This window comes from Gymnoscopelus microlampas (assembly GCF_963454915.1).
Source record: "Gymnoscopelus microlampas genome assembly, chromosome: 2".
Taxonomy (NCBI): Eukaryota; Metazoa; Chordata; class Actinopteri; order Myctophiformes; family Myctophidae; genus Gymnoscopelus; species Gymnoscopelus microlampas.
The window spans coordinates 12,845,096-12,862,595 of record NC_139939.1 but is presented as its reverse complement, the minus strand read 5'-3'; the positions used below and the strand labels follow the sequence as shown (position 1 = coordinate 12,862,595).

Genomic DNA, 17,500 nt, shown 5'->3' with positions numbered 1-17,500 from the left:
CGTTCGTTGCCGAAACGGACGGACCGGGCGTTGCTGAACGCTCATCAATTCCATTCACCCGCCTTCATTCATCACAAAGAGAGGGGGGGGAGGCGAGCGGGTCGCTTTGCTGACTGCTGAGGTTTTGCAGTCTCTCTCTCTCTCTCTCTCTCTCTCTCTCTCTCTCTCTCTCTGCCCGACAGGTCCACTGTTGCAGTGGTTCCTTAATCCATTAAGACCGTGAACGCATCTGTGTCATTTTTGACCCATCAAACTATGTTGTTCCAGGGACCCCCCCAGAAGAAAAGATCTGAGTTAAAAAAAAAATATATATATATTTATATATCCAAAGATTTGCACACATTTTCACGATTTTTCAAAAAAATAGCAGATCTACAAGCTCATAGCGCGGCACTCGGTGCCGCGCTATGAGCTTGTATATCTGCTATTTTTTTGAATAGCCAAAGAAATCTAAAAATGACACGTTCCCGGTGTTAAAGGGTTAACAGTGGTTTGGGGGCTGGGGCCATTTGAATTCAAATCGATACCACTTTTTATTTCAAACTTTTTGCCTCAAATTAAGATTCACGGACGATCACTAGTGAGAATGGCAAATCCACAATCTATTGTAGATCGGCACAGCAGTACCGTCTATCAGGTAAGAGAGGTGTGACATTGTGATCTATTATTGCAATTTCAAGTCCCTGCGACAGAAACAAGTCAAACGACTGCTACTGGCTGCAAGCGATGCTGGGTCTTCACTCGATAGAACCAGTAGAAGCCTTAGAAGAAGAAGTATACCATGCTTCTAAAGGGTTCCATGGGGTCCCCAGCAAAAGTAGTTAACCCATTAAGACCTGGAACTGTGTCATTTTTAGATTTGAGCTAAAAAGCTTTATTTTACACTTTGGCTATTCAAAAATAGCAGATATACAAGCTAATCTTTGAATATATACATTTTTAAAGCAAACATTTTTAACTCAAATCTTTGCTTCTGGGGGGTCCCTGGAACAAAATATTTTGATGGGGGTCTGCGGCCAAATACATATAATTGTGGGGGTCCTTGACATGAAAAAGATTGAGCACCACTGATATAGAAACATACGTTTTTCAGAAAACTGTTGGGATTTAGGAGACATGTAGAATCGGCTTCAGGTCTCAATGGGTTAATGTAGAATCACAATCATTTTAACCACTTTATCCATTTATACGTTGGCCATTCAAAAAATAGCAGATGTACAAGATCGCAGCGCGACGTGACACGCTGTTATATGCATATCCATTTGGGAGTCCTTGACTTGGAAAAGGTTTGAGAACCATCAGTGTAATGACCTGTAAAGTTGAGCTTTTCTCAACTTTGCCGCAGCCCCGCTTTTCGTTGCCTCAGTCCATCCACCCTGCCACAGCATGCAGTATACGTGTATACACTACAGGGTATCTGCATAATTCTAAAGTGTCAATTAAAGACCTTTTTAATACCTCTAAGATAAAACATAAAAATGCCTCGTGTTGATATGCGTTGTGAGCTTGTAGATCAGCTTTTTTTCCCACAATATTTATCTGTTGAACCGAGTCAAACTAAATGCAATGCCTCAACTCCTACAATTCCAAGTGCTTGTCAGAGTGGGGGGGGGTCCCCAGTTCAAATAGGATTATTTTGGCGGGTGTCGCGGCCTGAAAAGATTGAAAACCAGTGCTTTAGATCACGGAAGTGCTGGTGTGTGAACGGGGGGCCGTTAGTTAAACGCCTTGCCCAAGGGCAGCCTGGACGGCAGTTGTTAAAGAGAGCAGGGGAACGTTGGAATTAAATTAACGTTCTCATCGGTCCCACAATTGGATGGATTAGAAGGTGCTGGGATTTGAAATAGCAATCAATTATGTCAGTGTCATCTCTCTTGCTTAGAGGGCGCTGCTATGCGCGCGCGCACACACACACACACACACACACACACACACACACACACACACACACACACACACACACACACACACACACACACACACACACACACACACACACACACACACACACACACACACACACACCTAGTGGCATTGTCTATGCGTGTTAGATAGAGTTGACCAAAAGCAATTTTTCGCTTTTTACTCAAACGTTAAATAAAATGATGAAAAGGGTAATGACAGATTTATCTTCCTTGCCCTTTATTCGGTTTCTCATGTGTCCTCTCTCCCTCTCGCTCTCTCTCTGTGTGTGTGTGTGTGTGTGTGTGTGTGTGTGTGTGTGTGTGTGTGTGTGTGTGTGTTGTATTTAAAATGAGAGTTGTTATCAGTGAGGAAGTCACAGATTTTTATTTAGATAAATTGTGTGAATTTCATTACTCTTTTAATAGACGATAAATATCCGAAGGGCAACACACATGGCAGCCGTATTGCTCATAGGTCATACAGTTTCCCCAGCAAACACAGACCCATTTGGGTCATATTTCTATCAATCTGGGAACCCATTCGGTACGCACAACCTCCTTTAGAAAAAAAACGCGGGTTTGGATCCTCCCCTTTCTTAGTCCACTTCCTCCTGGGTGCTTCAGTGCCGCGTTTCGAGCTTGTAGATCTGCTACTTTCGATGCTTTTGTGTGACACTAGTATGATCAAGTAGGGCGATGTCTTTGGCTATTCAAAAATAGCAGATCTACAAGCTCATAGTTTTGTTCTGCTTTGTTTTTAATTGTTTTGTCTTTTATTGTATGAAATATGTGTGTATGGTTTTATCGAACATTTGTAACTCAAATCTTTGCTTCTGGGGGGTCCCTGGAACATCATATTTTACAATTGTTTGCTTAAAAAATATATATAATTAAAGTTTTGGACAAATGTTATAGATTTTTCAAAAAATAGCAGCATCGGTTGTATATTACATTGCATTTTTGCAAGTTTGGGTCACGGGGAGACACCAAATGTCTCTTTTGGGTCTCGAGCTGAAAGATTCTGGGAACCTCTGACCTTTGAAAACCTCAATGCAATATGGACAATTACAAGGCAGGCAGTTGACTGATGGTCTGTGACAAATATTCCCAGTGGCAAAAATAAGCACAGTTTTGATTGAAGGAGTGTAAATGAGTCCAACTCCATTCATTCATTGAAGGATGCAATCAGACAGCTTTTCTTTCTTTTTTCTTTTTTTTAATGAACCGTGACAGAGGCTGACACTTCAAGCTGATTAAGTTGCTCTTCGTCTAATCGTTTTGTTTTCAAATGCTAACCTCTGAGCTAATATAATTGCTACTATGACTCCCAACACAGTGTTCAGATCACATCAGGCACAGTAACATTTTTTCTAATGCATTGGTTCTCAAAGTGGTCCTTGGGGGGGGGGGGGGGGGGGTGGTCCCCAGCAAAAGTAGTTAACGTGGGGGGGGGGGGGGGGGGTGGTCCCCAGCAAAAGTAGTTAACGTGGCATCACAATCATTTGAACCACTTTATGCAAAAAGAGCAGATATACGAGCTCGCAGCACGTCACTTTGTGCGCGAGCTTGCACATTATTATCAAAATTGTTATGTGATTTTGATTACTTTTGATTTTTCTTCTCTTCTGGGCGTCCCTGGCACACAACCTTTTCAGATGGGGGTCCACGGCCAAATACATACCAATTTGGGGGTCCTTAGCATGAAAAAGTTTGAGAACTACTGGTATACAATGCTGGAATGGGGATTTTTTTTATTTCTACCAATCTATCTGTTTGTTTACATCAACCTCCAACAAGCTTTGACATTAAGTCTCTGAGCTTTGGCCCTTTGTGGCCAAAGACACAATGGAATTCAAAAGTCCAGAATTCAAAATGTACTTGAGTAAAAGTACAAAAGTATATTGACATCAAAATGTACTTAAAGTACCAAAAGTAAAAGAACTAAAACGTTTGAAAATAGCAGATCTACAAGTTGTGAGCTTGTAGATCTGCTATTTTCAAATAACCTAGGTATGAAATGGGGCTAAAGTGGTTAATGTATGTTTTATAATATGATAATTGATATCTGAAAAGTAACTGAAGTTTTCAAATGATTTTAGTGCAGTAAAAGTATAATATTTGGATTCGAGATGTAGTAGAGTAGAAGTAAAAGTAAATTGGAAACACTCAAGTAAAGTACAAATACCTCAACATTGTACTTAAGCACAGTACTTCAGTAAATGCACTTGGTTACTTTCCACCACTGAATACCGGTGATATTGATTTGAAGTCGCATCGCCCCCCATCCCCTTGCTTGCCTCCAGCCGGAGGAGATTGTCATAATCCTCCCTCTCTCTAATCCTCTCTCTCTCTCTCTAAAACATGTTTTGGTCCAGAGCTGACCCCACTAGCCATCTTGAGGCCTCCTCCTCCACCGAGACCCCGGGGTTTGGGGATGAAGAACACTGGCTTTGTGTTCGCAAAGCAGCACAAATGAACCGGCTCTCCCCTGGCACTCTCTCCATGCCGGAGAGCTCTGAGTTTATTAGCCCAAGCAGGCGCGCTCACGTATAGCACAGGGGAGGGGGCGGGGTGAGAAATGCTGACTCACACCTCACTCCGGTTTGAACAGAGGGAACTATGGGATGTTAGCAGGTAGATGCACGGCCCATTTGTGCCGTGTGTGTGTGTGTACTGTACAGTATGCCAGTGGTGGAAAGTAACTAAGTACATTTACTCAAGTACTGTACTTAAGCACACTTTTGAGGTACTTTTACTTTACCGGAGTATTTCCAATTGTCTGTGCTTTTACTTCTACGCCACTACATCTCAGAGGCAAATATTGTACTTTTACTCCACTACGATTATTTGAACACTTAAGTTACTAGTCACTTTGCAGATATAAATTATGACGTTATAAAACATACATTAACCACTACAGCCCTATTTTATACCTAGGCTATTTGAAAACAGCCGATCTACAAGCTTGTAGATCGGCTATTTTCAAACATTTTAGGGATTTTACTTTTGGTACTTTAAGTACATTTTTGATACCAATACTTTTGTACTTTTACTCAAGTCAATTTTGAATTCCGGACTTTTACTTGTAACAGAGTACTTCTACATTGCGGTGTTGATACTTGTACTTAAGTAAAACATTCGAGTACTTTTTACACCACTATGCACATCTGTCTCTCTCTCTCTCTCTGAGGCCTAGAGTCTTCTCCAGTCAGCATTCCAAGAGTCTTTATTGCATCTCATTATGTATGTATTAGGCGAGTGAAATTCTTGGGTCTTTGACATTGCAGCAACAAGAGAAAGTGGCTGAAAAGAAAACGCTAATGTATAAATAACAATAGAAATGGCAGTAAAAAAACAACAACAAAAATCACACCTAGTGTGAAGAGTGGTGCCTTTGAATTAGTGTAACTGGTTGCATCCTTGTGTTGCAATCAGCTGCAGCTGTTGAGGCCGTGCTCAAACGGACGGACGCCCCTAACAATTATACAATTGTACAATTGTTAGGTCCTGTGTACATGGGTCCTACCTATAAATAAATAAATAAATAAATAAATAAATAAATAAATAAATAAATAAATAAAACACGTACTGTATATCCCGGCGACTGAGACTCGAGCACATCCGTGCACGGTAATGAGAAATGTCTTTCTAGTTTACATGTTCAAGTATAATAAAAGTATCATCTTGAAAATAATTGACATTCATTAAACGACAGCAAAAACCACTCACACTCCTCATCATGCAGAACAATCGCAAACACTCCCAAGGTTCAAGGTGGGTCTAAAAAGTAAAACGTATTAATCAACAGAAGTGGATGTGTGAGGCCCCGTGGGGGATGAGATCTGAATTGTCAAATAATGACATTACGTGCTCAAGTGTCCCGCCCTGTTTATTCAATAACTTTGAATATGTTGTTCTGCTTCTCTTTCTTCCTCTTGCTTCTTTATGGGAAATTATGCCTGTGTCTCTCTGTGAGGGAGTCGGGCGTCTTTGAGACTGACAGCTGCCACGTGCCCTGGCGCATACAGTAATACTTAGAGTAATACATTATCATGTGTTTGACTGCGGACCCCCATCTCAAAAATATTTTGTGCCAGGGACCCCCAGAAACAACGATTTGAGTTAAAAAAAAATTGCCTATCATGAGTTCATTTCATTAAGCTATTATTAGCCTAAGACTGGCCCCCAAGTATTTTTTACTGACTTTTACGTGTTTTACTCATTTTAACATCTTTTACGTATTTTAATCATTTAAGTATTTTTACTGAGTTTAAGTATTTTTACTCAAAAGTGTCTGTGTGTCTGTGTGTGTGTGTGTGTGTGTGTGTGTGTGTGTGTGTGTGTGTGTGTCTGTGTGTGTGTGTGTGTGTGTGTGTGTGTGTGTGTGTGTGTGTGTGTGTGTGTGTGTGTGTGTGTGTGTGTGTGTGTGTGTGTGTTACACTCCTGTTTGTGTATAATTAGTGTATATACTAGACCATACCCGGTCGGCGCAGCGCATCCGTGGGGGGATATGCGCACATGATCTGGCAACCCGGGAGGCAGTTCGTCCCATAGCTGGGCAGCCGCAGCTATGGGACGACATTCTTTGACACAAAAACGCTAATAAGAAGCTGAGATTTGATGAAATTGAAAAACGGGCTTCACAGTTAAGTTCAGATGGTAATGGTCAATGGCTGTGAGCAAAATCAGAGCAATTGGTCCAGCCAGTGAGGAGAACCGGGTGTCTTCACCACCACCACCACTACAAACGCACGCACAGAGGTTACTAGAATTATAGTAGGATAGTGTATTTTAATCATTTTAAGTATTTTTACTGAGTTTAAGTATTTTTTTCTCAAAAGTGTGTGTGTGTGTGTGTGTGTGTTGCACTCCTGTTTGTGTATAATTAGTGTAACTGGTTGCATCTTTGTTTTGCAATCAGCCACAGCTGTTGAGGTCATGCTCAGGTCGTGCTCATACGGACACCCGGACATAACATACGGACGGACAAAGTCAGTCCTTGGAGTGGCTAGCACCACTCAAAAATAGCAGTTCTGCAAGCTCACAGCACGGCACAAAGTGCTTTTATTTAGGAAGATCCGCCATCTCAGTTTTCACCACTAGGTGCAAAATGGCACACAAGTAGTCTTAGATCTCGCAGATGTCGCAAACATCCTGTGTTTACTGGTGCTAGATCTCGCGAGAGTGCATTGCTGGGAGACAGAGAAAGGTTGATGACAAAGTAGATTACCTACAGTATACAACTGTCCTGCACTATGCGTAAAAAAACAACACAAGGTTACTGTCTCTCACCGTATCCCGCCCCAGAACAAATAAAGTGTCCATTTCAATCAGTGCAATGCGAAGTGACAGTGTTCACAGTGCAACCAGTACAATAGCAATACCCTAAACCAGGGGTCTTCAACGTTTTCAGGCCAAGGACCCCCTAGTCGAAAGAGAGATGAAGCCTGGACCCCCTCAATAATGTATAAAATTGTGTTTCAGATTATACTTTTTTCGTTTTCTTGGTCTGCTCTTTTTTTCCCTCTACACCTATACCTCTTGGCCAAAAATAGCCGATCTACAAGCTCACAACGCCTCGCGCTGCGAGGCGTTGTGAGCTTGTAGATCTGCTATTTTTGGCTAAAGTTCTCCTCAGAAAAGGGATGCTAGGGTTCAAGTGGTTAAGGTAAAAAAGAAAAATCCTATCACACAAAGATTTGGCGGACCCCCTGAAGTAACCCTGAGGACCCCCTAGGGGTCCCGGACCCCCTGTTGAAGACCCCTGCCCTAAACATGTCATTAGAGGTCAGAGTCCTTGATTCAGCTATTCTGCCCTGCCAAGCCAAACGTGCAGTTACTACGTTTTTGGACACACCGACTTATTTGTGTATCCCAAAGGTCAAATTAGCCCTCGTGATTTTGGGGGATAAACAATTACCTCAAGAACAGATGTGCAATTAGTGTAATATCACGCATATGCAGATATCTCATTTGGCAGACCAGTTGAATCACTTTTAAACCAATTTTTCAGTGATTTCTTTTTTTTTTGTAGTTACTGCACTTTGGCTTGGCAGGGAAGTTTAATTATTCCAAGCAGTGGTGTAAAGTAACTAAGTACATTTACTCAAGTACTGTACTTGAGTACAATTTTGAGGTACTTTTACTTTACTGGAGTATGTCAAATTGTCTATACTTTTACTTCACTACTCCACTACATCTCAGAGCCATTTTTTAAAACTTTTGCTCCACTACGATTATTTGAAAACCTTAGTTACTTTGTGGATTTGGATTTGGATTTGAATTTTGAATTCCGGACTTTTACTTGTAACGGAGTATTTCTACATTGCAGTATCGATACTTTTACTTAACCCATTAAGACCCTGTCACTTTAGATTTCTTTGGCTATTCAAAAATAGCAGATATACAAGCTCATAGCGCGGCACCGAGTGCCGCGCTATGAGCTTGTAGATCTGCTATTTTTGAAAAATCTTGAAAAGTTTTTTTTAGATTCTTTTCAAAAAGGATTTAGAAAACATTTTTAACAATTGCCTCAGGTCTTAATGGGTTAAGTAAAAAAATTGAGTACTTTTTCCACCACTGATTTCAAGCTATGTTACTGTTGACCTGACAGAGCGACCGTAATGTGTCTCGTTGTAAATCCTCATAGCAGCTACTAGCACAAAGGCCCTGCCATGTCTCACACAGTTCCACCCCTGCTACTGTAGGTGAATCTGTTGTTTCCTCTCTTGCTCAGAAGATCCACTATATCTAGGTGTAAAGCTTGATTTGTGCTTCACCGCATGACGGTGCCGCGCATCGAAAATAGCAGACATACAAGCTCACAACGCGCGTGACACGCTGCGATGCGTTGTGAGCTTGTAGGTCTGATATTTTCAACGTGCGATATCATCGTACGACGAATTAGACCACACTGACATTAACTCAGTATCATGATAAAAACTTTGTTTTAATGGTTGTTAAATGTATTGCAGTGTTGTGTTTACTTCATCCAAATGCTAATATTAATAATAGGCTTAAATGATACAATAGACAGCATTTTCCCAGTCAGCCACGGTGGCCAGTGATGTTTATAATTAACGGCCAATTAAACATTTTTATCAGTCAATGGCTGGTATATACCGGCTACCCACACACACACACACACACACACACACACACACACACACACACACACACACACACACACACACACACACACACACACACACACACAGCCCTTTTTAAAATACAATAAACTCATTTAAATTGAATGGTGGCGTGTGGCACCACTGCTGAATACACATAGGAGAAGCACTGGAGTTTGCCTGTTTGTGTGTGTGTGTGTGTGTGTGTGTGTGTGTGTGTCAGAACGGGTCAGACGGCCCCTATAGGCCCATCTTCTCATCACAGCTCTGACGGCAGAGATGAGACAACGTAACGCTTCATTTGCAAACACATTTGTCTGTCATGACTGGTGATTTAATTACATCAGCTCTCCAGTTTGTTTACCGGGGACCGCTCGCCATTTGATGTGATTGTTGCGTACAACGGGGCGGGGGAACAGGAATGAAGACAAGACCCCCCCCCCCCCCTTTTTTTTTCCTTTTTTCTTCCCTTGGCTCGTTCTCCAGATGAACCCGCCCCACCTTCCCACAATGCTTCATGCTTAATTTGCATATTTAGGCATCGTCTGGCACGTTTGCACGCCGAGTGATGGTGTAGAATGCGATGGGGCACGACACGTTAGGGGAAACATAAAGAGGACTTTGATCCGTTTTAGTTGACACACGGGCGCAGCATACAAACACACATAAACGCTTCTATCGATCACACGTCTGATGAACGGAGGGGCGTTCTGTTCCACCATTTGACTTTCATTGAAATGTGTCAACATGCACCACTGATTTGGTTTGGTACAATTACATGAATGAATGAATGTAATGTGTTCAATCAAGTGTGTGTGTGTGTGTGTTTGTGTTTGTATTACTATTGCTTGTGAGGACCAAATGTCCCCACAATTCCAGTATGCAGTAGTAGAATATCTCTGCTGTTCGGCAGAAACCAGCTAACTCCAAAATGTTAATTTTTCAGGAAATGAAAAAAAATGAGGAGGTTTTGTTCATCATTGATAAGAACAGCTGAATGGAGGTCAAAAGGGGGTGGAGCCTGGAGTCAGCAAAACCAGCTACCTCCACCCCCCTTTGATGGAGTTAGCTGGCCTGGTTTAGCAGAAAGTTTGAGGATCCAATGGAGTTATAGCTGGTTTTGTCAGAAGCGCTTTTTAATGCTTTTCATTGGTTCAATATTTGTTTTACCAACACACAGACCAGTAAAGGGTGTTCAATAGCACTGATTTATGGTAGAAAAATGCAAAAGCGCCAAAATGAAGTTAGCTGGTTTCTGCCGGACAGCAACGCTATGAGAAATAAGAGACATTGTGAGGACGATCAGACATGTAGAGGTCAGGTTTAGGGGTTGGAATTAAGAGTTAAACATGATTTATACTCAGTTGTGTGGCCGATGACGTGGCACCGAAAACATTGCGGATCTACAAGCACACGCTGCGACACGTTTGTTTGTGTGTGTGCTTGTAGATCAGCTTTTTTTTTTATGGGCTTTAGGCTTAACGCATTGAAAAATGTGTTAACCCATTCAATCCGGGAACACATCTGTGTCATTGTAGATTTTAGCTATAACCTTATTTTATACTGTGGCTATTCAGAAATAGCAGATATACAAGCTCATAGCGTGAGTGCCACTCTATGAGCTTGTAGATCTGCTATTTTTTTTAAACATCATGAAAGATTGTGAAAATCTTTGAAAATATATATTTTTAAAGCGAACATTTGTAACTCAAATCTTTGTTTCTGGGGGTCCCTGGAACTAAATAATAAAAAATATGGGGGTCGACGGCCAAATACATATCATTTTGGGGGTCCTTGACATGAAAAGGTTTGAGCACCACTGATGTAGAAACAACAAATCTGTTAGGATTTAGAAGACATTTGTAGATGCTGGATTGCTTGCTCTGCTATGTTTTTTTTTGGATCCTGGATTGAATACGGTTACATTTTTTTAAATTTCTTCACAAGTAACAGAAACCTGTGTGTGTGTGTGTGTGTGTTTGTCAGGAGCGTGATGGAATGCGTGCCATCCTAGAGTCCTACGACAGTGAGCTGGCCCCCAATGAATACTCACCACAGCTCAACAAGAGGCTCCGTGAGGCCGAGGAAACACTGCACAAGACCCAGAGCAACCACGCCGAGATGGAGGTACGCACGCACGCACACACACACACACACATGCACACAAACGTGTTTATAGCATGTCTTTCTCGCACCATGTTGTAGAGCTGGGCGATATTGATCTCAATATAATAGAGATATCTTCTAACGTTTTGTGTTTTTTCCCCCCAATAAATTAACGCCCTACTTCCTTGGTTCTCAAAGTGGGGTCCGGGGACCCCCAGGGGTCCTTGAGGGAGTTCCAGGGGGTCCCCAGCTACATGATGGATAGTAAGGAACCAAATGGACCCTTATGGGTCTGTAACTCTGAGAGTGTACAAATGGACCCTAACGGGTCCATTTGGTTCCATTTGTACACTCTCAGAGTTAAATTATCACTGATTTTAGGATATAAATTGGGGTCCCAGAGATAGAAATGTCATTAAATGGGGGTCCGTAGCCCTAATGCATGTCAAAATGGGGGTCCTTGAAATTAAAATGGTTGAGAATCACCGCTAGAGACGTAAAAATCTTCTCTTATGGGGGTCCCTGAGGCATATCTTTTCAAATGGGGGTCCGCGGGCTAATAAGTGTCAATTTGGGGGTCCTTGACATGAAAAAGTTTGAGAACCACTGCCCTACTTGATCATACTACAGCGTCACACAAAAGCATCGAACGTAGCAGATCTACAAGCTTGAAACGCGGCTGAAAGGTTTTAAGCTTTTAGATCTGCTTCTTTTGCTGGTATTGAATTTGAATCCTGTAAAGTAACAGTTTTGGACATACTGAGGTTTCCACCCCGACAGAGACGATATTAGATAAGTGTCTTTAGACATTTTGTGGTGCCACAGGTAGAAAACCCATTCATTTTTTTAAATGGGTGTTATATCTGTGGCACCACAAAATTGCCTCCATTGCTATGCCCTGTGGCTCAATTCAAAGGGGCTTTACTGGCACAGGAAAACATATGTTAACATTGCCACAGCAAGTGTAAAAAAAACAAAAACAAATCAAAACATAGACACAATTTAAAATATACAGTTGGCTTACTAGAATAATAATTTAAAAAAGCTGAAACGGCTGTGTAACATTTTGCATACTAATCCTAGAAACATTTTATCAATCTATCTCCCTCTCTTTCTCTTTCGCTCCCTCTCTCCATCCACAGGCCCAGTTAACCAAGGCGCAGGAAGAGACAGGAGCCCTCAAACTGCAACTCCAAAACGTTAGTGAAACACACACACACACACACACACACACACACACACACACACACACACACACACACACACACACACACACACACACACACACACACACACACACACACACTCACTCACTCACCGTCTCCCACCCGTGGGCTACAGTATTGGGCGCTACGTGCTACACCTAAAGCTCTGCACATTTATTGCTAATCAGGAACCTACTCTCGATCTCTGAGACTCTCACACACACACACACACACACACACACACACACACACACACACACGCACACACACACTCACTCACTCGTTCTCTCTCTTGTGTCTGGCCCCTCGCCCTCTCCCAGCACACAGCGTGTGCGCCGGTCCGTTGTGTTGCCGGGGAGACGTCAACCCCGGCCGCGCCGATGAGAATTGACGCATGAAATCCAACCTGTCTGGATAGAGCAGTATAATTACCTCTGCTGTCTTAGGACCAAGACGCCATGAGGATGAGCAGACACTATGAAATCGTTTGCTGTCGGGCAGAAAGAAACCTCTTATGTTTAAACGTGTTGTGTTTTGGTAAATTGAACGCCCGACTTGATCGTACTACAGCGTCACACAAAAGCATCACATTTAGGAGACCTACAAGCTCGAGTTTTCAGCTTGTGGATCTGCTACTTTTGCTACTTTAGGATATTTTTTTTTTGCTTTAACCCATTAAGACCTGAGGCGATTCTTAAAAATGTTTTCTAAATCCTAACAGTTTTTCGAAAAAAATATTAAAAAAAATCAAATCACGATTTTTCAAAAATAGCAGATCTACAAGCTCGTAGCGCGGCACTCGGTGATTGACTGATTGAGTTAACACAATGAGTGTCAGAGGTTTTTTAAAACAGGGTACAGCCAGTGCCAGCGTATTTAACGATTGTTTTCAATCGTTGAAATTGTCAATTTAAAAAAATAAAAAAAATAAACATTCTGTAATCCGTTCCATAGTTGCAGCCGGTTGAAAATAGCATGTTTTGCCAAAAATACGTAGTAAAAAAAAAAAAGTACACAGGAGCCGAGATATAGGCTTTTAAAGTGATAAGTTAACCAGGAAGTGGATGAGAGTCTAAATCTTCGAAAAATTATATCTCCTGGTGCTGTGAAGGAGAAAAAAAAACTTTAAAAAAAGAAAAAAAAAGTACTCAATGGTTGGATTATGAAAAACGGCCAGCGACGTTTTTGGCACTGAATGTGTTAAGATGTCTACCGTCCTCTTGCCAGCAGAAAACAGCGATTTTACTGTACCTTTGAAACATCATGGAATATTCTCCGTGACCTCCGTCCTCACGGAGATGGGCTCATTACACTACTACTGTCGTAGTAGGGCGAAATTGTCCGGTCTCCATTCCAGATTCCGTTTTTAATGTGGCTTGTGTTTAGAAAAAAACAAGCAGAAAACAACAGAAAGCAGAGGAAAATGTAGTTCTATAAATCCTTTAACACAGCTGTTTTCAACCAGTGGTCCGGGGACCACCAGTGGTCCTTGAGGGAGTGCCAGGGGGTCCCCAGCAAAATGAGTTAATAGCGTCACAATCATTCTTAACAACTTAGCTTTGGCTATTCAAAAATAGCAGATATACAAGCTCATAGCGCGGCACCGAGTGCCGCGCTATGAGCTTGTAGATCTGCTATTTTTGAAAAACCTTGAAAAATTGTGCATATCTTTGAATATTCATATTTTTTTTAAGCGAAAATTAACTGATATCTTTGCTTTTGGGGGGTCCCTGGCACAAAACATTTTCAAATGGGGGTCCGCGGCCAAATGTATATCAATTTAGGGGTCCGTGGCATGAAAAAGGTTGAAAACCACTGCTTTAACATGAAAGGTGCCTAGCTTTTTTGTTGTTGTTGCGCTCACGTGATTTCCGGGCGTACTCTTCTTGTTGTGATACTTCACACAGGAACATACGCAAGGAATATTTAACGGCGAGCCGGTCATTGTTGAGAGATAAACCCCCCGACGGGGTGATAAGACCCCGCCGCGATAGCGGAGAAGGGTCTTATTATCACCCTGAAGGGGTGGAATGGGAGAAACGTACCGAATATAGAGCCCAACCAGACGATAACAACAGACATAAGAGCTCCACTGTAAACTGATGCTTTCATGAGAGGACTGAAGACTTTTCCTTTTTAACCCATTAAGCCCGGGAACGCATCTGTGTCATTTCTTTTGATTTCTTTGGCTGTTCAAAAATAGCAGATCTACAAGCTCACAGCGCGGCACCGAGTGCCGCGCTGTGAGCTTGTATATCTGCTATTTATTTTTTTAATCGTGAAAATGTGTGCAGATCTTTAGTTTGAATATACATATACTGTATATATAACATTTGTAACTCAAATCTTTGCTTCTGGAGGTTCTACAAATATCTTCTAAATCTGTTTTGTTGAAAAGACGTATGTTGCTATAACATCAGTGGTTCTCAAACTTTTTCATGTCAAGGACCACCCAAAATGATATGGATTTGACCGCGGACCCCCTTCTGAAAATATTTTGTTCCAGGGACCCCCAGAAGCAAAGATTTGAGTCAAAAATGTCAAAAATGGCAGATATACAAGCTTATACAGCTAAAATCTAAAATGACACAGATGCTTTCCCGGTCTTAATGGGTTAATAAAGCATTTGGTTAGCAATTCTGGTTTTACTCCATGTTTTTAATTGTTTTTTTTTGTTACTTTTGTTTTTTAGATGTGTTATTTTTATTTCAATGCTTCTCTACTGTAGCACTTTGAGATTAAACAAACACTGGGGATTTGACTATGTAGAGAGACGGAGAGACAGGGGATGAAAGACGACTAGAAGACATAGAGAGAGAAGATACAAGAGAGAGAGAGGGCAAAGAGAAAGGACAGCGAGTGAGGGAAACGGAATAGGTCAGACGAGCAGCATATTGGAACAGGGTGGATACATTAGCGCATTGAGACCTGAAGCCGATTCTACATGTCTCCTAAATCCCAACAGTATTCTGAAGAACGTATGTTTCTATATCAGTGGTGCTCAATCTTTTTCATGTCAAGGACCCCCAAAATTATATGTATTTGGCCACGGACCCCCATCAAAATATTTTGTTCCAGGGACCCCCCAGAAGCAAAGATTTGAGTTAAAAATGTTCGCTTTAAAAATATATATATATTCAAAGATTTGCACACATTTTCACGATTTTTCAAAAATAGCAGATCTACAAGCTCGTAGCGCGGCACTCGGTGCCGCGCTACGAGCTTGTAGATCTGCTATTTTTGAATGGCCAAAAGTGTAAAATAAAGCTTTTTAGCTCAAATCTAAAAATGACACAGTTCCAGGTCTTAATGGGTTAGAGGAGAAGAGAAGAGAACAGGACATCACAGTGGGGCCGGTGGATAGATTGATGAGGGACATGAAGGGATTGATCTGTTTGTCCGTCTGTCTGTCTGTCTGATGATGAGGAGGAGGAGGAAGAAGATGATCAGGGTTGAAATGGGAGAGATGTGGATTTCTCTCTTCATTGTGAGAAGCACATGATGGCACACGCACGCACGCACGCACGCACGCACGCACGCACACACACACACACACGCACACACACGGATACACAGGGGCTACTGTCAGACACAGCCAACAACAACACTACAGCCCAGAGTACAGTATCTCTTTGATATGTTGTTGTCGCTGTGCCTGGCATCACTGATGTTCTCTATATCTCGCCGGTTCTCAAAAACCTTTTTTGTGCCTTGGTAAGGACCCCCCCAAATTTTGGCCCAGCGGACCCCACCTTGAAGATTTGCTATTTTTGAATAGCCAACATATTAAAGGGATTAAGTGCTTTAACCCCTTTAAGGCCGGGGGAGGGAACGCATGTGTGTCATTTTAATATTTCTTTGGCTATTCAAAAATAGCAGATACACAAGCTCATATCGCGGCACCGAGTGCCGCGCTATGAGCTTGTAGATCTGCTATTTTTTTAGAAAGATCTTGACAATGTGTGCAAATCATTTTTAACGCAAATCTTTGCTTCTGGGGGTCCCTGGAACAAAATACTTTTAGATGGGAGGGGGTCCGCGGACAAATACATATTCTTTTGGGGGTCCTTGACATGAAAAAAGTTTGAAAACCATTGAAAATATAGCAACATAAGTAAAAAAAAGAAGCAAAGATTTGAGTTAAAAACTTTCGCTTTAAAAAAAGTATATATATATTCAAACCAAAGATTTGCACACATTTTCACGATTAAAACAAATAAATAGCAGATCTACAAGCTCGTAGCGCGGCACTCGGTGCCGCGCTACGAGCTTGTGTATCTATTTATGGGCTTGTATATTTATAGAGCCAAAGAAATCTTAAAATGACACAGATGCGTTCCCGGTCTTAATGGGTTAAGCGACGTGCGCGCAACGTCATTAAAATAGAGTGCAACCACGTTCCAATTCAGCATTGCGACACTGATCTTACATATTGATTCTTACTGTATGTGGTTTTTGTTGTCCCTTTGTCTTTGTTTTTTAGTAAAGTCTTGTGTTGATTTGGTTAACATTGTTGAGATTGTTTGGCTATTGTGAGATGCTAGGGTTCATGTGGTTAATCGTACGGTTTGTTTTGGAAAATCTTATGTTTTGATTCATCCAATCCTGTCGTTTTTTTTACCGGTCTAATCATATGTAATGGGTTGATTTGGGTTGCCTTAGACTATATTGTTATACATGTGATTATCCCTTTTTTCTCTTGTACAGTAAAGCAGTGTTTCTCAAACTTTTTCATGTCAAGGACCCCCAAATTGACACTTATTAGCCCGCGGACCCCCATTTTAAAAGATAAGCCAGGGACCCCCATAAGAGAAGATTTTTACGGCTCTATAGCAGTGATTCTCAACCATTTTAATTTCAAGGACCCCCAGTTTGACATGCATTAGGGCTACAGACCCCCATTTAATGGCATTTCTATCACTTGGACCGCAATTTATATTGTAAAATCTATGTCAATTTAACTCTGAGAGTGTACAAATGGAACCAAATGGACCCGTTTGTACCCATTTGTACACTCTCAGAGTTACAGACCCATAAGGGTCCATTTGGTGCCTAATCTATCATTTAGCTGGGGACCCCCTGGAACTGGACTCCCCGGACCCTACTTTGAGAACCAATGCAGTAAAGGTCTCTCTCTCTCTCTCTCTCTCTCTCTTGG

General features: G+C 41.7%; 1 protein-coding gene across 1 annotated transcript in view; it reads left to right on the top strand.

Annotated features, from left to right (window-relative positions):
- mad1l1 (mitotic arrest deficient 1 like 1) overlaps positions 1-17,500 on the top strand; it is a 187,212-nt gene that overhangs the window by 44,381 nt on the left and 125,331 nt on the right. Inside the window, 2 exon segments of the mRNA XM_084075417.1 lie at positions 11,018-11,158; positions 12,280-12,336. Of these exon segments, the coding sequence (XP_083931543.1) occupies positions 11,018-11,158; positions 12,280-12,336 (198 nt within the window).